General features: G+C 38.0%; 1 protein-coding gene across 2 annotated transcripts in view; it reads right to left on the bottom strand.

The window, feature by feature from the left end:
- Positions 1–18,861, bottom strand: part of MLLT3 (MLLT3 super elongation complex subunit) — a 248,489-nt gene extending 229,628 nt beyond the window's left edge. Inside the window, exons 1-2 of one of the 2 annotated variants that reach the window (XM_045563658.1) lie at positions 18,568–18,861; positions 16,970–17,150 (exon numbers count right to left, since the gene is read on the bottom strand). In XM_045563658.1, coding sequence (XP_045419614.1) covers positions 16,970–17,150; positions 18,568–18,579 — 193 coding nt within the window. In that variant the 5' untranslated portion in view covers positions 18,580–18,861. Of the gene's footprint in view, positions 1–16,969; positions 17,151–18,087; positions 18,304–18,567 lie in introns of those variants that run through there. The other variant, XM_045563659.1, reaches the window with a different exon arrangement.
- Between the last annotated feature and the right edge of the window lie 5,303 nt (positions 18,862–24,164).

Here is a 24,164-nt window from a genome sequence, read left to right as displayed (position 1 = left end):
GTAGGCAAAGGCAGTCTTAAAAGTTTTAAGAAGTATTATTTTCAAACAGAGAAGGAATCCAAAATTTCAGACTATGAATTCAGATTGAATGGTTGAAGCCCCAGGGCAAACACACTGATTTAATCACATAGCAGTAGGTTTCAAAATCTTGCCTTCTTCAGACTTAACAATAAAGTATTTCCTTGCCCTTTAAACCTATAGCAATAATGCAAACACATTATACAAAAGGACTAACATTGTTAGGATTTTGTTGGGATTTTTAACATTATGACATCAATTTTAGAAGTAGATGGCACCGTTCTAATTCCACACTTATCCAAAATGAGATTTTAAAGTCAATGACTTATTTCCTCGGAACTTCAAGCCTAAAAAGGGGCATTTAAATATCCAATTATCAAGGATTATAAGTCAAACACAACTTTCACAATTCTCTGAAAGTTTTCAGATACAAAAAGCAAGGTCTAACTCTGAAAAGTCTAAGCTGAAGTTTTTAAATCTGTCCTAATATAAGCAAAGATGTTGAGTTCTGTCATATTCCAAGATATGAAAATATAATAGTGTTAAAATTATCCATATTCTGCTACACTACCTTCTTGTAAATCAGAAGCTCAAATCATAATCATAGATTCATATCTAACACAGCAAGTATATCATTCATATCAAACCCAGCAAGTATATCTGCAAAGTAGAAGTGATAGTGTCTGAAACTAATAGGGTTAAACAATTTCTTTTGTGAGGCCACTGGCAAAATCTACAGCAGCTGTCTAACTTTGCCTTTAACGATCATAGCAAAAGCTCAAGGAAGTGATCCAATGCAGCACTGGTCTTTAGTAACCAGATCGTTTCTATTTCATTTTCAGCCAAGGGAATGGATAATGAAAACAAAATTATTCCTCAGTCAGTAAGTTTACTTGACAAGCTAATTTTTACCAACCTTTAACTTTATTCACATGTATAGCCATAAAAGTTGTGTCTTTTTGTGTGCAGACAACCTTAATAACTTTTAAATACTGGCTATACAAGATAAAACTTCAAATGACTATCACTTCCTTAAACCCACTTATAAAAACTACTGGAAAACTTTTTAGCTATTCAGGAACATACTAAGCTAAAAGAGAAAAGGCTAACCACTGCTGTAAACTGATGAGCCAAAGACATTTGATTCTATCACTAAAAAACACTGCAGAATTATACCATTTTATATATGACCTAAAACACCTGTATAATGATTTTCATAAAAGAAACAAACTCAATTCCTTGAGCATTACAATTTTCCACCTAAAACTATATACACTGTTTAAAACAAAAAAGCCCTCTCATTATATATTACCACCCAGTTATTATCAATGCATCTGAGATAACTACTCCTAAATTCTTTTCTACTTAGCCTGTGGAAAACAGGTATTCCAGACTTCTAACTAATCAGGACTTATAGAGATTTATTAATATTTTAAATAGAAATCCAATATTCTTCATGAGTCAAGTTTCTGAAGAATATGAATAAGAGAAACAAAAAGTAAATCAATGACCCAACAAAGTTACATTATCACTCTGGTTAATAACCACAGGTTCACAGAAGTTTCAAAATAATTTTAAACTAACTTATGTGAGAATAGGCATGACTGCAACATTCCCCATTTCAATATTTATGATACATATGTAAATATTTTATTCAAGTAAGTTTGCCCAAAGAGAAATTATTTTCTAAAGGCTAATTTTAATCCAGTATTTAATTTATAATTCCAAGTCTGTTTATTTCCACAAAAGTTTGGGCCAGAGCAATATTAGCTAAATTTCAGGCCGTATACATTTATATTACATGCCACAGGTAAGAGATACTGATTATAAATATATCAGATATACTTTCTGATGATAAGTAGGTCCTATCAATTTATACTATCTCAAATAGGAGAAATATGGTTTCCACTATTTAATATTTGAAAACTACTACTACATGCTGGCTTCCTAAAGGAGTAAAAATTATTTAATAGCTATGAATTAAAATGCATGCACTACCGGATATTCCTAAACTGACGTATTTGCAAATGGCTTGTTTTAAAAAGTAAATACCAAATACTGGGTTAATATGCTTCACTTTTAGGGATTTAAACCATAAATTCTTCAAATAAAATTAAATAAATCGGTTTGCAAGTAATTAATGATGAGAATTCAATAATATAAAACTATCTCTGTATATTCTCTATGGCTGGGGAACTTAACTGGCTATGTTCAATATAATACACTTAGTGGGTCTTGGAGCCCACTGCCTGTAAAATCTCCCATGGAGATTCGAGACCACCCATTGAAAACAGTACAACATTATTGCCTCAAGCAAGAAGCTGGTACATAGGACTGGTTATTCAAGTCTTTTAAATACTATTTTATTGAGGGATTGTGGGAGGTGGGGGAGGGGGAGAAGGGGAATTCATGAGTGGATGGGGGAGGAAAACTCAGACACAGAAAAACCAGTAATTTCTAAAGCAGAGGTTCCTGTGGTACCCTCCCTCACCCCACCCCCACTTTTAAAACAGCTACATAAACAAAGTAATAAGTGCTCAATTTCAGAGAGAATTACATTATACTCCATTTGAACAGGCTACAAAGTACTTTTATTTGAAAAGCTGCTTCTCCTCTGTTATAAACAATTTTACTCGGCACTAATTTCTGACAAGAGAAGATGGCTAGAGAGTGTGGGAGGTGGAGTTAGGAAAAATTCACTCAGTGTCTTTCAATGCCTTAAATAGTTGATCCAATAAAGATCCTTTAGAGAAAACTTTAAGTCTATTTTTTTTCTCCAAGTAAGCAAATCATACAGGAGGGCTTTTCTTTTCTAGGGTACTGCACCCTGTCTCTTTAAATTCCAGGCCTGCCCCATTTCCCACGCATTCAATGAAAGCTCCACATTTGCTGGCCTCCGGCCCACAATGTCAAGTAGTTCTCTTGCTATTGAATTTCAAGATTATTCTTTTGGATCATTTGCCCTTTAGTTTTAAGCACGCCAAAGCAAAAATAATGTCTTTCTACAATAACATAAAGAAAACTCTGAGGTCTTTACAAGTCTACAAGTAGAGAACACCTTGTCCTTTGGTTCCCCTTTCACTGCAAAATATGCTCCCACTCCATACGCTCCAAATAAGGGCCATTTGTGCGCTATCTTGGGCTACTGTAGCTTTGTCTGTCCTAGGACAAAATTTTACGAGTATTTTCATTTAATTTAGTACCAAATCTGGAATCTCTAACAATGTGCAATATTCAAACCAGGTCTTTGTATTGCTCAAACTCTCAAGTCTTCAACTTGGTCCCTCTAGTATTCAGTTAGAATAAATTTTAAAACAATTACTTTATTCTAAATCAACTATTTTATTTTCTATAGTTATAGTTAAGACATCTATATAAATTAACTTAATAATAAAAATAGCAAGTAAATATTGTGAGCTGTAGTCATTGTGCCAAAGAGTATATTTTCCTCATTCCTATACATACCTTAATCCTGAAGCAAGGATTCCAGGCCATTATGAATCCCATTTAGAATCCTCTCAAAAGAAATAGAAATAGTTAAGCAGAAGTTTATCAACAGAACTAAATCAAGTCCACGGAAAATAATGTTATTCCAAATGCTAGCAAAAGGTACTTAGAATGGCAACTTTATTCAAGTATGGACTTCGTAAAAAGCATCTAATATTAAAGGGAAAACACCCTTATTTTCATTTGACACATAGCTCTGCTATACACTAGTGTATAGCGCACTTTAAATGTTAAATAGGCAAATGTTTTCTCACAGATCATAAAATCATGGACTTAGATAAAATTTAGATTGCGAAGAGATATTCGAGGCCAATGAAAATTAACCCCCTCATTTTGAAGAAATCTTTTTTTAGTTATGTTTAAGGAATATTCCTATCAATCTATCTGCACTGCAGATAAAACATGAAATTACATTTTAATTTTCACTTGTTAAAACTTCTAGTTATTTTTGTAGCTTATATGTGAAATATGAAAAACCATCTTAATACTAAAATAGTTTGCATTTATATAATTACATATCAATTCTCCATCCAAAAAGGACCACTTCTTTCTGTGCCCCAAATGTATGTTTTTTGGATTTATTTTTGGTACTACTTGTTTTGGTGCTTTTTATTTCTTGTAAGTTTAACTTCCAAATTATATACAAAGACCCGCAAACTGGAAGTAGGTCTTTTGTTTCCAATTATAGATCCTATGTATTCCTAACATCATCATGAGAGTCTTTTCATTTGTAGTATTTGTAAAGTCAGATGCAGGCTTTGGGAAAATTTCTAATACTACACATCAAGATAAGCATATTAATTAACAAAGTTATACTTATCAAAACTCCACAGGAAAAAAAAGGCCAAAACGTTTTAAAACATTCCTAAAATACATACTATACTGAAATATTAAACATGAGTATCTTTTTGTTAAAAGACTGTCTTATATGAATAATATACACTTATAAATCAGGTTAATCTCATTACTTTTATAACTTCAACACAGTATTAATTATTAAGAAAGGTAAAAACATGATGTACAAGTTTCTTTTTAAAGCTTATAGTCAACTTATGAATCACTTGTGCATATAGTCATAGTAATATTAAAAGAAAAGATAGCCAGGTGTGGTGGTGCATGCCTGTAGTCCTAGCTAATCAGGAGGCTGAAGTGGGAGGATCCCTTAAGTCCAGGAGTTCGAGGCTGCAGTGAGCCATGACCTCACCACTGCACTCCAGCCTGAGCGACAGAGGGAGACCCTGTCTCTAAAAAATAAACAAAAATAAAAGGAAAAAAAGTTAAAAAAAAAAAAAAAGAAAGAAAGAAACAAAGAAAGAAAAGACTCAAAATGACAAGGTAGCAAAGTGTCAAATAACAAAATATGAAAATGTTTCTTGGGAAAGAGAATCCTGATCATGTCCCAGATGAAATTACTTTTAGAAAAACTAAAAAGCTTATTGTAAATGTGTCCATACATACATTTAAATATCTAGTTTTACTTTCACATAATAATGTGTCATTCAAAAAAAGTCTTGAAAAATTCAACAAATTTTATTGACAACAACAAGAAGTTCCTGATATCCCACCTCCCAGAGATAACTTCTATTAACATTTTGCTATACTATTTCCTGTCATGTGATTCTCAAAATGTGGGTATAGATGAACAATTCCGTTCATTCCAATATAAAGAAAATGGACTGAATCAATGATGGTAAACCCAAAAAGGGGCATTCACAGAAAGATAATCTGTCCAGAAGCATTAACTATAAGCTATTGCATACCCTTCACAACATAAGAAATTTCTTTTTTTTTTTTTTTTTTGAGACAGAGTCTCGCTCTGTTGCCCCGGCTAGAGTGAGTGCCGTGGCGTCAGCCTAGCTCACAGCAACCTCAAACTCCTGGACTTAAGTGATCCTACTGCCTCAGCCTCCCGAGTAGCTGGGACTACAGGCATGCGCCACCATGCCCAGCTAATTTTTTCTATATATATTTTTAGTTGGCCAGATAATTTCTTTCCATTTTTTTAGTAGAGATGGGGTCTCGTTCAGGCTGGTCTCAAACTCCTGACCTCGAGCGATCCACCCGCCTCAGCCTCCCAGAGGGCTAGGATTACAGGCGTGAGCCACCGCGCCCGGCAAGAAATTTCTTATTTGCTGCAGTATTTTGAATGTCTACATTTTTGTATCTTTGTATAAATTAAATTCTTGGCTCTTGTCAGTCATTTGACAATTCACTTCATCAAGTTGGAATGCTAACTAGAATTATTTTTTCTTTGAGCTAAAAGTTACATAGGCTGTTGCAACTAAAGAGGGGACGGGTACTTATTAATGCTTTTCAAAACAGCTTCAATTAAGCATTTGATTTACTAATTAGAAAACTCTGCAAGTATTTTGAATGATCCAAGATTTTATATATTTTCTTCTAACCTATTTACATGATGCTATAATGCAAGTCCTCAATTATTACTCTATTAATAATAGAAACATAAGTAGTTATCTGATAAATGACACTTCAGAAAAGCAAAATAAGTGACAAAATTTCAAGGTCTGGCCAATGCTATGCAAAATACAAAAAAAAATCAGTTAACATGAAAACTCCAATAATCTAATGGTATGGGTAAGAGCCACGTTTGAGGAAGAAGTTTCCAATAAACTCAGTCTCTTAAGTTCTTGAAATGAGCCGACCTACAAGTAGTAGTTGATGGTTGATGTAAATGGCATCAATATGATCAGAACTTTTTATAACTAAAACTTAATCACCTATTTTGTGGATTATCCATGTTATCATATACTTCCCTGTAATTGCAAAAAGTCTTTTACCCATTTCACTGTCCATTTGTCATAAAAAAAGATAAAATTCCAATGTACTGAGGTTCATGTATCAATATTTTGTTTTAAGAAAAAAATCATTCTCCAAACTACTACACTGTTATAAAAATTGAGAGATTAAACACAACACTACATCATCTATTGCCTAGCATGATAGCCAATATAGTTGATGTTTAACAAATGGTAGTTATTACTTCATTATTATAAAAATACTAGTTCAATGGCAAATGCAGAATTTATACTTTTTTAAAAATTGAAGAAAGATAATATTTCAGAACTGGAAAAGCCCACACAGCTTATTCAGTTCAAACACATCCTTTCTACTTCCCAGGCCAGGGCTTTTCCTACCACATTACTAAATACTGCTCCTACCAGTTACTGGAATACATCAGACTCATATTTTTAAAGCTAAAAGGCTAGTTGTATTTCATGGATTAGGTAGTAAAAAATGACAGAGCTGGCCAAGTCCTTCAAATTTGTGTCTAGTTTTTTTAAAAAGTGTTCAAAGTAGATGAGGAAAGAATAAGGGAAAAAAAAACAGAAAAGGGAAAAACTCATTTTTGCCTAAGAAAAGCTAGAACACATTCTAGAAAATGTGATTCTCAGCAAATACAATGTTTCCTGCTAAAAATTCAAATGGTGATTCTGTTTACACAAGGTCAATTATTAATATTAGAGGCACAGAAGAAATGAGTTTCAGAACACTGAGTAATAATTTACAACTTAAGAGAGTGGAAAGTAAAGCCAGGGAATCTAAGAGATTCTAAAACCCTTATTCTGACTTCAAATATCTGCCTTTATGTTATATTGTTGCCCAAACCTTCCAGAGTCTAGACACTATATTGATAAAGATATGGGCAGCATCTTCAGTGATAATATAGGTCCCTCTCTTCTGATATATATGTAACTCAAATGCAACACAGGAGAAACAATAGATACATATACAAAGAGAAGGGAGTGCTGGACTGATGGAACCATGTAACACACAACAGTGCTGCGAGGTGCTCCACTGAATGAGGAAAGTGGATTCCTGCTGCTAGTTACTATTTCTGTGCATACATAGGAAAAGTCATACAACAAGCATAAGACAATCCTAAGCTATGTCAACATTTTAAAATAACCTATTCCACTAAAAGCAACCAAATCCCAACAGCCCAAACTCTCCATTTTCCACGAAGAATTACTATAAAACAGTTGCTTATAATATGGGAACACGGAAAGAAATAAAATGATGGAAAAAAGGTTGTAAAGTAAAAACTGTTTCTTCAATATAAAGAAAGATTTCATTATTCAGCAATGCAAATTAATGATTTTGGCAAAAAGGTATGGATGATACAAGTCTACAATGAACCTCGTTTTTAAACATCCGAAGTGTTTTAAATGTTTATTAAAATGAATAGATATTTAATCAGACAGTATTCTCCTCCCAATACCACCCTTTGGGGGGAGGTAGAATGGGATATAAAAATCTATCTGAAAAAATTAAATGGCATCATGTAGACTAAATTTATATATAAATTTTAAACATTAAGAGGCAAGTAATCTCTCTACTCTCTAAGCCACTGCTATTATTATTAATACTTTAGGAAATTGTTAATATATATTTTACTTTCAAAAACAAATATATACACACAGAGCATTTGTCCTGGTATTGATGGAAAAATAACTGATGGAAAAATAACTTTCTATAGGAAAGGAATAAGGAAAAAATATATAGTTTTGACAAAATTAAATATTTTAAAATAGAAAAAATTTGACTCTTAGGATATCACTCTTCTAATATGGATAATAACTCTAAGTAAATTCAACTAATCATGTTTATAATCACATATGAATACTATTTTAATGATAAGCCATAATTTTCTTTAATAAAAAATGAAGGTACACTGATTTTATCCAAAAAGTTAATTGTTAACTGCTACATACCAACTAAATCACAACCAAATGTTAGCCTTATCTTCTCAGAAATTCAATGATAATAGCCTTCCTCAGGCCTTGGCCACTGCAAACTTATCACCCTTAAGTTAAAATGATTAAGTCATGCAACATTACTACTTAAAACAACACTCTGCATCTTTTCATGTAATTGCAATCCTACCATTGGCTGAGGTGGGGGCAAAATAGCAGGAGATAACTACCATGCAGCAACAATTTTTTTCTAATGATTTAATCTCAAAGGAAAACCTTAAATTAATCCATAAAATGAATTTGATTATGTCTGAAAACAGCTACAGAACTTTTTCTGAAGAGCTTCTATGGTTACCACCACTTAGTTATTGCTGAACATTTGTCTGCTAATATAAGTGAATAATTACTCAATGTTTTAAAAGTAAACATTGACCACCATTTATTACTAGTTATCTTTGCACAGGCAAACTTGTGACTCATTGTATCTACATGTAAGATCATTCCACATTTCCAGGCTTCTGATTAAAAATAAAATGAGAGGGTCAACAAAGATGAAGAATCTCAAGTGTCCTTTCCAGCTCTAAAACACACAAGCACATTGAAGACAGGGACCTCCTCTTTCTCTTATTTCCATCTCCCCCAGTCTTTCACTGCATCCTGCAGATAGAAAGCCTTCTGGGTAAGCAAATCACCATGGCCACAAACTAATATTCTTTTTTTTTTTTTTTTTTTTTTTTTTTTGAGACAGAGTCTCACTTTGTTGCCCGGGCTAGAGTGAGTGCCGTGGCATCAGCCTAGCTCACAGCAACCTCAGACTCCTGGGCTTAAGCGATCCTACTGCCTCAGCCTCCCGAGTAGCTGGGACTACAGGCATGAGCCACCATGCCCGGCTAATTTTTTTTGTATATATATTTTTAGTTGGCCAGATAATTTCTTTCTATTTTTAGTAGAGACGGGGTCTCACTCTTGCTCAGGCTGGTCTCGAACTCCTGACCTCGAGCGATCCACCCGCCTCGGCCTCCCAGAGCTAGGATTACAGGCGTGAGCCACCGCGCCCGGCCCACAAACTAATATTCTTAAATAAGACCCTAAACTCAGAGAGGAAAACAAAACAAAATAAAGCAGATCAACTTGACAAAACTAAAAATTTGCATATGGCAGAAAAATACCATAAATCAGGCTATATGAAAAAAATGAAGCAAGACATTTGCAAAACAAACAACAAAGGATAAACATCCTACAAACGAGAAAAGGGCAAGTACTCCAAGGGTTTTTTTTTTTTAAAGAAAAATGATATGAAAAAGTCAATAAAGAGGAAATCCAAATGGTCAATAAACATGCATAAAATGCTTAACCCCACTAGGAACCATAAAAATTCAAATGAAAACAAAAAGATACCATATTTCAACTAAATATCAAAAATAAGAAAAATTAAAATAGCCAAAATTGGCAAAAATGTAGATATAAATGGTACTCATTCCCTAACACAGTATAAATGGTCACAGCTACTTCGTAGAGCAATCTAACAATGTCCAGTACAAATGAAGATGCACATGTCCACATTCCAAGGACTCAAACTCTAAGCTTACGTCCAAACTCTTGTTCATTTGCACAGGTAACATGCACAAAGATGTTCACTACACAGAACAGAAAATGACCTCTATATTTCTTAATAGGTAAACAGAAAAGTATAGAATATATTCTTATGACGAATACTAAGGGAATGACTAGGATCTGTACAGATGAAATGGGGATAGGTTCAAAAACATATTGAGTAGGGGGGAAAAAGCAAGATGCAAAATTATTCACTCATGAAAATGACCTGGATTAAGTCAGGGCAATGGTAGCAAAACTTGTGATTATACTAAAAACCACTGACTTGTGCAATTTAAAAGAGTGAATTTTATAGTATGTGAATTATATCGCAATTGAAAAAGAAAATGATTTACCCAGTATGATCCACTTCATGTTGATTTTAAGACACAATACACTATTATTTGTAAGCAATATAAATGTGCAAATGTAGATAAATAGAATGGAAGAAAGGCTTAAGAGTTGAAAGGTTAGAAGCATTTAAAAATGCTAGCTGCATCTATAACACAATTCTCTAAACAAGGAATCAAATATAATACAATGTAAACATTAATTCATTCTTGATAGAGGGGATTTGAATGTTTGTTGTATCATTCTTCATGTTTTCCTATACTTTTTTTTTTGAGAAGTAAAAATGGCAACCATGAACTAAAAAAAGGCATAAAAGGCACATCACACAAGACAAATGGTAAATAAATACATATTCATAAGAAAACATATGTGGCACCACTAATAAAATAAATGCAAATTAAAATGAGGGTTTTTTTCATGCAGCAGAATGGCAAAGATTAAAAAAAAAAAAAAAAGCTGTTAATTTCCAGTATTGGCAACCATGTGGGGAAATGCGCAGTCTTCTAACCCCTGGGGAAGTATAAACTGGTACAATCTTTTTGGTGGAAAATTTGGTAGTACATATCAAAATTTTAACTCTATGTACCTTTTGTCTCAACTACCTCCCTTCTAGAAATTTAACATAAGGAAATTATTATAAAAATGAATGTTAAGGATGTTCATCACAGCATTATCCATAACAAATTAAAACTGGGAACAATCTAAAGATCCAAATGAAGTATACTAAATCTATGTTCAATGTAATATCATAAAATTCAGCAATTTAAAAAGATGTTATTCCATAAGGGTAAGAATGTTCATCTGTGCTTTATCCCCAGCTCCAAGAAGTATGCTAAGCACGTAACAGGAGCTCCAAAAGCACTTGTCGGATGAACTTTATTAATACTGATGTGTATGTACATATATATAAAGATGTCTACCATTAACTATGGTTATCTATGAAAATTTCAAGCAACTTCTCTATATTTCTACAGTTTGATTTTTCTTTCTTTCTTTCTTTCTTTCTTTTTTTTTTTCCTAAGAGATGAGGTGTCACTATGTTGACCAGGCTAGCCTCAAACTTCTGGGCTCAAGCTATCCTCCCACTTCAGTCTCCCAAGTAGCTGGGGACTATAGGCATGTACTACCACACCTGGCTTTGGTTTGATTTTTCTACACTGAGCACATATTTATAAATTAGAAAAAAAAAGATTTCATTTGCATGTAAAAAATGAATGCAGGCTTCTTCATAAAGCCTTTACTCTACAATTGTACTATGTAATTTCCTAATTTCTACAGCATCTCTTCTGAAGACTCAAACCACTAAGAGATGAACAAGAAAAGTTCTACACTGTAGAACTGTAAAAGCTATGTTAAGTAAGTGGGGATTATCTGTGATAGAAGACTAGAAAAACAGAAAAGGGGCCAAGGTTGGTCCATAGAAGACCCACTGGAAAGAAACTTCAGAGAAAAAACAAAATATCTTTAAAGCAAAATTATCAAACCAATTGATACTCCTGTCTTGCCTACTTCACAGAGGTAGGTAGTTCTACAGAAGGTTACATCAAATAATGTATATAAAACACTTTGCATAATTCAGATAATACCATAGAATGCATAGTAATATTAACTATAAAATATGTCAAGGCAAACCCAAGTTTAGATTATCCTTTTCTGAAAAAAATTGTTAGGTAATTATTGACTAGAATTTAGTGAGGCAAATACTTTGGTAGATCTACTTCTTCTTTTTTCATTAAATAAGTGTTTTTCTTAGCAACAATAATAATGGTTAAAAAAAAATCAGCTTCTATTTATCTGTGCTAGATTGTGTGCTGAATGTTTTACATGAGCCATTCTCAGAATGTAATCTGAGGACCTCATGATCTCTAAGACCTTTTCAGATGATCAGTGAAGTTAAAACTATTTTCATAATACAATATATATATGATGTTATTTGCCTTTTTCATTCTCATTCTCTCATGAGTATACAGTGGAGTTTTCCAGAGGCTACTTGACATGCGATAACACAACAGACAAAATACAGTGGCAGATAAGCAGATCCAGTTGTCTTCTATTAAACCAGACATTGAAGAGATTTGCAAAAAAAAAAAAAAAAAAAGTAAACAATGCCACTCTTGATTTTTCATTTTAGAATATTTTATTTTTCATTAAAATGATTTTTTATCTGTTAACATGTAATGCACTGAAAACGTCTCAGTTTTAATTTCTAATACAGTAAAATTAACAGATAAAACTTACATAGAAAAGCTTTCTGGTGTCTTCAATTTGTAAGAGTGTAAAGGGGTTTTAAATCCAATAAGTTTAAGAACAGCTGATTTATATTTAATTTTCAACTCATGAGGTAAGTTATATTTTATCATCATTTCCACAACACAAATGATAAAATAGATACACAAGTATTTTGCCCAAAATCACACAAGGAGTCTCTTAAACCAGCATTTGAATACAAGTCTATAATTCCTAACCCTAACTCCTCTTCATCCCTAAGCAACTATATCTCCTCAAGATAGTTAAAGATCACTTTTAGATAGCTACATGCTAATCCCTGTTTAAAAAACAATATTCTATATTGGTTCTCTATTCTTTGTCTTTCCATTTTAAAAAGTAATGTGTGCTCATTGTAATGCTTTATATGTAAAAAATATATATATAAACATATAAAACTTTTTTCTTAAATCGAACACTGCAAAAATCACCTCTCATCACCACCAACGCCACAAGTAGCCACTAAAGAAAACTATTGGTAAGAATTTGGTGCCTACTAATCCTAAATTTATTTATTCATACACAGATGCATACACACACATACTTTTTATCTGTATAAGCACATTTTTTAATGGGATCACATTGATTTAGCACTTATTTCACTTAATACTTCTTGAATATCCTCCTGCATCTAGAAATAGATTTACCTCATGTTATAGGTTATCCTCATTTAACTTATCCAATTAAGGTCCCCTATATGGCTTACTTCCAAACTTTTGCTATTATAAGAACAATCATAAGAAATATGCTGTATCTTTGTGTATTTGTGAAATCACATCCATCAGAAAATTCCTAGAAGTAAATTTCCTCGGTTAAGGGGTATAAACATTAAATATCTTAATAGATTTTGCCAAAGGCCTTCCAAAATGCTCAACTTACATTCTCACCTACAGCATATGAGATTTCCTTGAACAATGCAGCTTTTAAGTGCCTTGGAAAATTATACTTTATGTTGCTTCAAAATGGCAAGTAGTAAAACTGTTCTCACTGGTCATCTTAATTCCATACAGAACCCTACACAAATAACACTCACAGAATGTATCAGAATAGTCTCACTCACCTTTTTTCTTTACATCTTTTAAATGCCTTCAAAGAGCAGATGTATACACCAGGTGTATACAGTATCTTCAACTACTGAACCCTTAAATATTAGATACCTTGATAAAAAGTTATCCAAACTATTTCAGAAGACCATTTAACACAAATCAGAACTATGCAGTAAAGCTGGGATCAAACATTTAAAGGAAAGTTGTAAGAGCAGATTTATTAAGCTTTTTATCTGCCCACTCAAAGGACGAAGGCTACAAATAAAAAGCTATCAAATCATACCAGTGGCCAAATTAGCTTACATAAAATAATAAGCAACAGATTTCATATCATAAATGTCAGTGGAACAGATTGCAATAGTAAGGATGGGTGTAATTGGAAAGAAAGTTCACTCAAATTCACATCATACTGAAATTGAAAACATTAATATTTTAAATGAAATGTTTTGAATGTGACTATTCATTTCAGTCATATCAGACTAACATAAATCTTTGGTACTAATAAATATGATATGGTCTTTTTTTGCAAGTAGATAGTTTAAAAATGTATCATACTCTGACCTGCCTATTCTGTAATGGCTAATGGATATTTCAGGCCTCACTATTTCATTACAATCTCTTTTCTAGGATTTTGTGCCAGTAGTTTTAAATTGAAGGTCTCCCACACATCTTTATGACAGAGTAAAACCTCATTAATTCATATCCAATTAGCTCAATTGTGAAATGGTATATATAAGTCTCATTAGGCAACAAGTTAAAAATACTATAATTTTTCCTTCTACGAGTTCTCATAATATTACTGTGAAGTAAAGGAAATCAAGCTGAAAATCAATTCACTTTCCAAACCAAAGATTTATGAAACTAAGGACTCATCCATCTTTGTGGCTGAGCAGTTCATCCCGAGTTCTAAGGTCCATCTCTGTTTATCAGCTACTGTATATAGTGAAAGTGATTTAACTTGTCACTATCAATAACCATTTACAGCTTAATTTAGAGTATGAGCATTTCTTTTAAGTATCTTGTAACTCAGATTTTTCACAAATTCATTTTTGTAGTTTCTCCCATTTCCAATGGGCAAAATTTTACCCTATCACTTACAGATTTACAATATAGCAAACATAGCACCTTAGAATATACAGGAAGTAGACTTAGAAATGCTTGGCATTCTTATTCTTTATTCTTACCATTTTGAAAGACTTTATAAGCCAAAAAAGAAGACCCAGGATTAAGTGGCATATTTGGTATTGCCTGAACTTACAACCAACTATTCCCAATGAATAGAGAAACCTTCTCTTGCAATCTGAATCATGTGTAATTACAGTATGACAAGGTCTCTCCTGGGCGATGTAAGCTGGCATTTTTCCCAGGACTTGTCACATCATGGGAAGCACACATACAAATAAAAATCCAAAAATAAACATTTTAAAACAATGGCTTATAGACTTCATAAAGAAACTCCACAGTTGAGTAGAAAAATTGAGAACTCCAACAAACAGTCATCTCTCAGAGACATGTGAAAAGGCACTGCTGTTACCAAGCAGCTCACCACACCTAGCAACAACTCCAGGTGTGGGCTATGTGGGCAGCACCCTTCCATTCCCTAGGGCTGGACAGAAAATCATTAAGTATAGGAAATTAAAGGTAACATCACACCACAGATCCACTGAAGCAGAGAAACGGTGGTAAAATAAAGGTTGATCATCTTTAATGTCATAATGCCAATTTGTCAACTGTCAAGGTGTCTAAACAAAGTTACCTTAAGAGCTACATCTTCTGCCAACCGACTTAATTTTCCTAATACAATAAATATTGCTTTTTAAAAATGCATTTCACCTTGAAGTGACTAGAAGTAGTAGTAATAATGTATACCAAGGATCTTAGAAGGTGGTTTCTTTTGTTTCAACTCCCTCTGCTCTACAGATACATGGAAAGGGGGAAAGAGATTCCAAGAAACAACACACCAAGCTCATATAGTGACAGAAACTTGACAATACTCATTCTTATCATGGTTTAGAGGAAATATGAAATATTATCTCTGACTATATTTCAACATAAAATGCTAACAAATTCTAAATATTATTTCCTTATACGCCATGTATATTGCTAGTCCTCTATTAGAAGCTGGATTCATTTATTAGCCACCCAACAAAGCCCATCAAATTCACTGTTCAAGTTTTCAAGAGAACCTATAAACCAAACCACTAAAGGCAAAAAATACAATCCTACTTCCCATTATATGAGCTCTGGAAACAAAAATAAGCACCAACACAAACCTCTACCACCTCTAAGGCACACAGCATTTCTCCTTTCTTTATTCAGCCCCTTGAATGTTCAATAATTTCCACATAGCTCTAAGCAGAATGGATTTATTATGATGTTACTCTAAGAAACTGCAGGAGTTCTAGATGCCAATAAAGATTACGGATCAAATGGAAGATAACTACTAACCATTGTGTCGACTTAGATAAATAAACCTGCTCACAAACAAAGCACCTTATTGTATTTGTACTGTTACCTCCACTAATCCAACTAAAACAACCAGACAGTAGCTTTCTAGAGACTGAAAGGAATAGAAACTGGGATTTCTCAAACCCCGTTTAAATTTCTTTTAAAATGACACCCCGTTTCTTTTATCCAAAACTGTCCTGCCCTTAAAGGAAAACGTTTGGGACCGCAGAGGCTCAGCAGGATTATGCAAACTAGACTCCAAGGCTAAGAACCAAGGTGGGGAAGCACTGCAGCAAAAGGCAACATCGTTCCTCTGAAACTTAGCTTCGACCTTTGCAGGAACCCTCTCTCCCTGCAGATCACATCCGGCAGATACTTTGTTCCGTTGCTCAAAATCAAAGGAGCAGTCAAATGCCATGGGAGCGACGGAGAGAAGAGTAAGCCCCCCAGCTAAACGTAAAATCCAAAGTGGAGTGGGGTGTGGCGGTGGCTAACCCACAAAATGAAAAGTCTAGGCAACTGGCACCCAACGTCTCATACAACAGAGAGGAAAGCAGAGAAGGTCTTAAAGAAAATCGACTTCTCAAGGCGGCACAATAACTACATCCAATGCATTCTTTGCTAATAACACAGGTAAATCTCAATTTCTCTAGGAAAAAAAGCGCAAAGTGTTTATTCCCTCCAGCCCCACTCTCCACACGTCCAAACCCAACAACTAATTGCACCTTCCCCACAGAATCCGCGGCTAGCCCCAGAGGGCCGGTGAGGGCTGGCTCGGGATGAATAAACACTAGACACCTGACGGTCCTTTCTCTGCGGCGACTTTCACGAAACCGAAGTGGCGCGCGCGCGGGCGGCAGCTGGGACCTGGCCGGCGCGGCGCCGCGCACCCGGATCCCGAGGCGACGCCGGCGAGCGCGGCGCTGGGGGCGGGGAGCGGGGCAGGGGGACCGCCCGGGCCAGGCGATTGTTTCCTCGCTCGGCAAAGACATTTTTTATCAAGCCCCTTTTGTATTCGAGCCCTACCTCTTTTTGGCCTAGGAAAGCTTTCGTGCAAGTGGAAGACGACTTTCTCCACAAAGTGCTGTATGTTACTGTGCTCCGGGCCGCGCACGAACACCATCCAGTCGTGGGTGAAGCCCTCCACGGTGGGTTTTTTCCTCACCTGGGCGCGGTGCCCCAGCTCCAGCTTCACCTGTACGGCACACTGCGGGCAGGGGGAGGAGAGACAGCCGTGAACAACAGGAAGGCGACGGTTCGGCACTGAACATTGCGCCTGACATTTTTTTTCCTCCTTCTTGAAACGCACATAAAAGGAAACGGCGGTGCCCTCTGCATCCACGTTTCACGCGCGTGGGCGCGCACCCCCCACACCCCCAAATATACCCCGCCCGCCCGGCCGGGCCCCGGGCGCCCCGGGCCCCGCATCCACACCGGACAGGATTGTAACGGAATGTTACCCCCAGTCGGGAAGGGGGTCGGGGGAAGAGGGAGAGCACATTCAGCCACGACAAGCACGACAACAAATGCATTGGAAACAAATTAGAAGACAATTAGGAGGCGATGCCGGAGCGGGTTCCCAGCGTGGAAGGGGAGGTGGCTGGGACCCCGGGGGACGGAAGGGTTTCTGGCGAGCCCCCTCCCCGAAAGTACCGCGGCGACAGGCACACGCCGAGGAAGTCTTTGTGTACGTGTGTGTGTGCGTGCGTGTGGAGCGCTGTGCCAGGCGGAATGGAAACTACAGGCAGCCTCTGCTGATGGGCACAAACTCCCGTGCTCCTACCACGGGGTTCGTGCACAACAAAAATGAGACGTCGTCACACACACACAAACACACACGCCCGCAGGAAAACACGCCGAGGCATCCATAACTTAAAGCACCCCGCACCCCCCAGCGAAAAGCCCCACGCGATCTGCGAGGCCAGCCGAACAGAGCCCCCGCAACACACTTCCAAGAGCCAAAGTGGCCCCGAAGTACCTCCCACCGCCCCCCAAGAAATGAAATTCAGAGCGGCAGGGCGGCGGGCGGACAGCCGCCGAGCCCAGGCTAGCGCAAAGCCCGGCGCTGGGGCAAAGTTGCGTGCGGCCCCGCCGCTGTCAGCCCGCACACTCCGGCTCACACACGCGCGCCGCGGAGAACGCACCATCGTAGCGGCCGCGGCGCTTTGCGGAGGTGCGGCCGCCGAGGCTGCTCGCCGCGTCCCCGGACCGTGCCCGCAGCTCCCGGCGGCGGCGGCGGCTGAAATATGGCTGAGTTATTATTCGCCTCCTTCCACCGTGTGTGAGTGTGTGTGTGAGTGCGCGCGTGTGAGCGAGAGGGAGTGTGTGAGTGCGCTTCTGGTGATTGCAAAGAGGCGAGGAAGGAGGGAGGGAAGCGCGGGGGGTGGAGGGGCGAGTGTGAGTGTGTGAGTGTGTGTGTGTGTGTCTGTGCGCGCGCGCCGGGGGGGCGGGGGCGGCGGGAGGAGGGGAGCGGAGGCAGAGGGAGAGGCAGCGGCTCCCTGCGAGCCGTACCAACCTTTCTCTAATTGCAACCGCGGAGCGCTGGCGCTGTCTGGGCTGCGGCGGCGCAGGGCGAGGGAGGCAAGGGGGGGAGGTCTTTTATTATTATTTTTGCATGTACTTACCGAGCTAGCCATGCCTGGGGGCCCGGAGGTTTGCTGGGGTGTTGTGTGGTACCCCCCTCCCCCGCCCCCCTCAGCTGTAATTCATGAAGAAGCTGCTATGAATGAGAGCGCGCCCAGGAGCGGAGGGTAGATGGCGGACATTCTCTGCCTTTTTCCCCCCGCGCTCGCTCGCTCGCTCGCTTATTAAACTCAGCCCCAAAAGCAAAAGCAGCAGCAGCAGCAGCAGCTCCGAGGCCAGAGGATGATTCCGGAGCATGCGCCGTGGCGCCTGACACCCGGGCTCCGAGCCTCACGGGGCGGAGGGAGGGCTCGCGGGCGGGGCCGAGCGCGCGGGGAGGCCGAGCGAGCGAGCCAGGGGGAGCTCGAAAGAGCCAATCACCGGCCACCTCCCGAAACCCCGGCTGCCCGCTGCGCCGCACTGGAACGCCTCGCTTAAAGTAACAGGTTCCTGCTGGGGGGTGGGACGGAGGGGGCGCTGGAGTAGGGACAGCGGCCAGCTGGGGAACCACCCCATCTCCTGTGTAAACTCCATTCGCCCTACAATAAAAAACGGATTAAAACTGCTGGAATGTAGCCACTGTCTGGAGCCCCCAGCAGCCGGAGAAGGAGTGTTAAATCAAGTCTTTGGCGTTAGCACGCACGGGGGGAGGGGGGTGGGCTTTCTTTTACTTTCCACCACGTATTTTTTTTTGCGGTTTTGTGCTGAAAAGGCAAGAACTCACACCCAAACAAACTTATTTAAAGAGAGAGCGAGAGAACTGCCACCCTACAAAAACAAGCATCAAAATAGCAATCGCTGAGCCAACAGTCCCCTGGCCCCCTTCCCCATCCACTCGCAGGCACCCGCCCACCACCCTCACTCCCCGCCCTTCTGCCACCGCCACCGAAAATTTAAAAATGAGATGAACAAGAGGGAAACAAGAATGCTGTTTCCTTCCAAGGGAACGCCTTCCTCGTTGGTAATCCCTGGCTGGGAAGCTTCCCAAAGCAGTGCCCAGGTGAAGGCGAGGCACCTGGGAGTGCCGGGTGCAGACCCTGAGGGACCGGGCTCGGAGTTGTTTTCTTCGGGAGGCTTCCTCTCCTGCCAGCCTGCTGAGTTGCATCAGAACGTGGAGGATTGTCTTCTGAGGACGCGCGGGGCAACTGGGAGTCTTAAAATAGCAGATAAAGTTAATACTGACTGTAATGTGCATAAATTGGATTATAATCTTTAGGCGTATTGGTGACAGCCAGCGTAATCCATCTCTGGGTATTAATCCGGTTAGGCTCCCGGGTGACAGCCGGTCTCAGGAGTGTTCCCAGAGTCGCGTCCCTGCAAATATTCTCACTCCGGTTGTATTTGGTCTCCGTGGCCGCGGATAGAACTGCGCAGCCACGCTTGGGGCGCGGGGAGGGTATTGACTAGCTTCCTTTAGAAACGCAGACGATCTTTAAAAAGGAAATGGATAAGATCTAGACGATTGATTTGAAAGTGAAAGATGGGTGTGACTTTGGTTCGTTAAATAAAGATCCTTGCACCGTCCTAGCCCTTATACCTTTTTTTTTTTTTTTGCAGTTTTTATCTTTTCTTTCCCCCACTTTTTCCCTCGCCTCCCAACTTCTTTCCTCAACTTTCCTTTCCTTCTCTTCTTGCCTTCCGTCTTTACTTGCCTCTCTTTCTCTTTCTGGGCTCAATTTTCTTGTTTTTGTCTTTTTCTTTTTTAAAACCACAAAGCAAGTTGTCTTGCCCTTGGATTGAGGAGACCAGAATAGCGGAAAGGTTTCCTGGGGTATCCGGGATCCTGATAATTTTCAGTTCTCCCAGATGCTCCCAAAAAGATAATGGGAATCAGATCGGAACACTTTAATTTCTAAGCCAGCGACTTTCCAACTGGAATAGTTTGATCCCCTAAAACTGATACCCCGCTCTCCTCCAGTTACAATCAAGAAAGTTCTTTGGGTTGAGGACCCCAATTCTTCCCAGCTTTCTACAGAATTTAGCATGAAGTGGAACAAGCAGGAAGGGAGAAACATTTTAATCCAAGCCCAAGAGTGTATATTTCTCAAGTGACACACATGTGCATAAATGCATATCACCTTGTAGGTACATGTGTAGCTGTGTCTGTGTGTGTGTGTGTGTGTGTGTATAAGGACTAAGTTTACAAACACATAAACGATCTGTGTGTATAGTACCTACGTGAAGGGAGGACCTACTTGTTAAATTTTTGATAAAATAATGAAATTGGAGAGAAGTTCTTTGGAATAATAATATTGGAAATTGAAGGTTATCTGGATGTGCCATTAGTAGAGCCATTTCCTATTAAGCAGTAACCACTAGCAGCGAGTGTTGCTCAGGACACAACAATCATTCCCCTTTTGAGTTGATTCCAGGGTTTGGCTAACTGCTTCCAATGCCAGCCACCGGACTCTCTTGGGATTCTCGCCAAAATTTGTACTCGCAGGAGGGATTGATGTCTCCTTTTTGAATAATTCAGATTTATTCTAGCAATCACAGTTATGCCATAGAGTCTGAGAGGATCTCTTCCCAATACCCGTCCTTTCTCAAAGAATGCTTTAAAAACGGAATGCACGGTCCTTCGCAATTTCCAAACACTGGAAGTTTAGATTCCGTCGGTAGGTGGCGCACGGAGCCCTTCCACGGACGTCCTTATGTGACCCCCTTACAACAAAAAGACCAGGAGGGGGAGAAAAGAAAGAAAACACAAGCCTGAATACTCCAGATTCAACTTTGGACAAAGGAATTTATGCCGGTCTTTGAATTTATTAATTATAACCTATTTTAATAAGCTTGCTATTAAAAGCAATCAAAATAGATATAACATTAATTTCCAGTCCAATATATCTGAAGATCTTCACACTTTAAGTGAGGAACAAATGTGAAAAACAAGCTTTTGATTGCTTGACAATGTAATTATAGAAAATGTATTGTCAATAAGTTTTAAGACAAACTTCAGCGCTAAATGCCAATAATAATAATAATTAAAATGGAAGTAATGAGGGATAAAACCATCTACTTATCCAAAGAGTAATTATCTTACCAAAATTCATACTGTGGTATGTAGCACAGTGTGAAGCACGATGGGGTTAGTTTGAGGAGCAGAAAAGGAAAGCAATTGACATCATATCAAATAAAAATCTTGACGAATAAAGAGGACAGTGTGTGTGACAGATCTTAACTTCTCTCCTGATCACTACCACCGCCACCATCACTGCTCACTATTGGCCTACACCATTCATTTGGCTCTGGATTTTTTTTTTTTTTTTTTTGATACAGGGTCTTGCTCTGCTGCTGAGGCTAGAGTGTGGTGGTGCCTTCATAGCTCACTACTACCTACCTCAAACTCTTGGGCTCAGGTGATCCCCCCAAGTAACTGGGACTACAGGCCTGTGCCACCACATCAGAGACAGGACTATTGCTCACTCAGGCTGGTCCAGAACTCCTGGCCTTCAGCAATCTCCCACCCACCTCAACTTGGCCTCCCAAAGTGCTGGGATTACAGGCCTGAGCCACTGTACCTGGCCCAGTCTTTTTATTTGCAGTTGTTTTGTTTAGTTTGGAGGCTGAGGCCAGTTTCATTTGGATATTTCTGGCAAAACAAAAAGAGGACTTTAGGGTGGAATTAGGGCTTTAAGGAGCACCCTAAAATAAATTTTACCTATTTGTTTTGACAGATTATTGATATACAAACTCAACTAATCAAATCAATAAAAACTAACCATTCATTTTCTACCTTTTGTTGTATGGATGGGGAGGAGGGGAAGAAGATGCACGGGAAAAAACTGAATAATGGGACAGACATTTTGAAAAAATGTTTATTCGCCAAAACCATTCCATGTGTCAGACAGGCACTAAGAATATAAGAATGACAGGGTTCCTGCTGTCACAGAGTTTATAACCCAGAGGAGAAGTTTCACCAAAACCATTCCTTTTTATTTTTTTAATTTCATTATACCTAAATTTGGGACAGAGATGTGTGTCACATATAAGCAAGGAGCATAGAACTCTAACATGAACTGCCCAAGGGCAAGAAAAACAGTAGCACAAGATTAGAAGCCAAGAGTGGTTGCCTGCAGTTCCACCTTTTAATACTTAAAAAGGAGGAGGGGTGGATATCATTCTTGTAACAGCAGCCAATTCCTAATTTCCTTTTCCTTGATCTGAAGTATTTTCTATGTTCACTTTGTTGTAGCTCTTTTAAGAAATAAGAAATCCCACAATGAAAAAAAGCAAAGTCTTTTCAAGACCATGAGCATATTCTCTCAGTTGAAATGATCTTCCTGTTTCTTATGGAAATTTTTGGTTCAAAGTGCTACATGTTTGACATTATATTTAATATATGATTCTAGGAAAGTGTGTTGGGAATACCAGAATAGTAAGAATCATTACTACTTTGAAAAAAACAATTGCTTTGATATCCACTTAAGTACCTAGTCTAGGACTATTTCCAGAGATAAGAAATACACAAAGCTTTTTTAACCACCAGAGCCTCTTCATGTGTAAATTATTCCCTGAGAGTAATTTAAGCAATGCACTTATACATTCAGAAGACAAGAGTGCCTCCACAGTAATAATTTATTAATTTAGTGGGCTGTATCCCTAATTTAACATATAGTACCTCAGGGCCTAAAAATTAATCAAGGATGTTATGTAAGATCAGTAATATGAAACAAGGTAAACATTGGGGGACAGTTGATATAGTGTGATTGAAAATGTTTCCCTAATACATACGAGAACCCCAGTGGAATAGTTATAGGTAAAACAGTTATGGAATTCAAAGTGCTTGCCATAAAACAATCCCCAAAATACAACATTTTACTGTATCTTTATGTATCTCTGGCATCTCTTCAAAGGCTACTGCACGATTATCCTTCTTTCTTTACATGATTTGATCTCTTTGATTTTCAGTGGAAATTCTATTTGTTTTCATACATGAGTTCACCTCTCCCATTCACATATGATGAATCAGGAGTTAAAATAATCACTTAATCTTAAAATCATAAGCTATATTTTGCCTTACTTGATAAAAATGGAAAAATAACGTATCAGGCTTATGAATTAATGTAAACAGCTCAAACTTCAACTAGAACTGCAAAAGACACTTTGGAAAAAGAAATTACTCCTTCCCATCTACTAAATGGTGTCACAGTGGCTTGAAAATAATACTAAGCCTCTAAGAAATGAGTGATTTACTACCTTCTGGTAGGGTCAAGTTTCCTGGTTGGGTTAAGCTATTTACAGTCAGCCCTGAATAATCCATGAGTATATTACCCACTTTGTAGATAATCCACAATGACACAATTATGTGTATGTGGTTTTTTTTTAATGTCAATTTATGTTAGAGGTAGTGTTTTTTTTTTCAACTATACAAAATGCATATCACTATCTATTTGTTAGTTTCCATTCATAGTTTTTCTCACAGAAAAGTTTATATGTTAGTCCATCCTTTCTCTTTTGGAGCCCTTTCTAAATTTTATTAAGAAAAACTTTCTAATAAAACTTTCTAAATTCTATTAAGCAATTTTTCATCCCAGATATAGAGTGCTTTGGCAATAAACTATTGATCTAGGAAGCAATACCTATTGATAGGAAAGAAGAA

This window comes from Lemur catta, chromosome 10 (assembly GCF_020740605.2).
Source record: "Lemur catta isolate mLemCat1 chromosome 10, mLemCat1.pri, whole genome shotgun sequence".
Taxonomy (NCBI): Eukaryota; Metazoa; Chordata; class Mammalia; order Primates; family Lemuridae; genus Lemur; species Lemur catta.
Note: the sequence above shows the minus strand (reverse complement) of the source record. Positions and strands in the feature narration are given on the sequence as shown.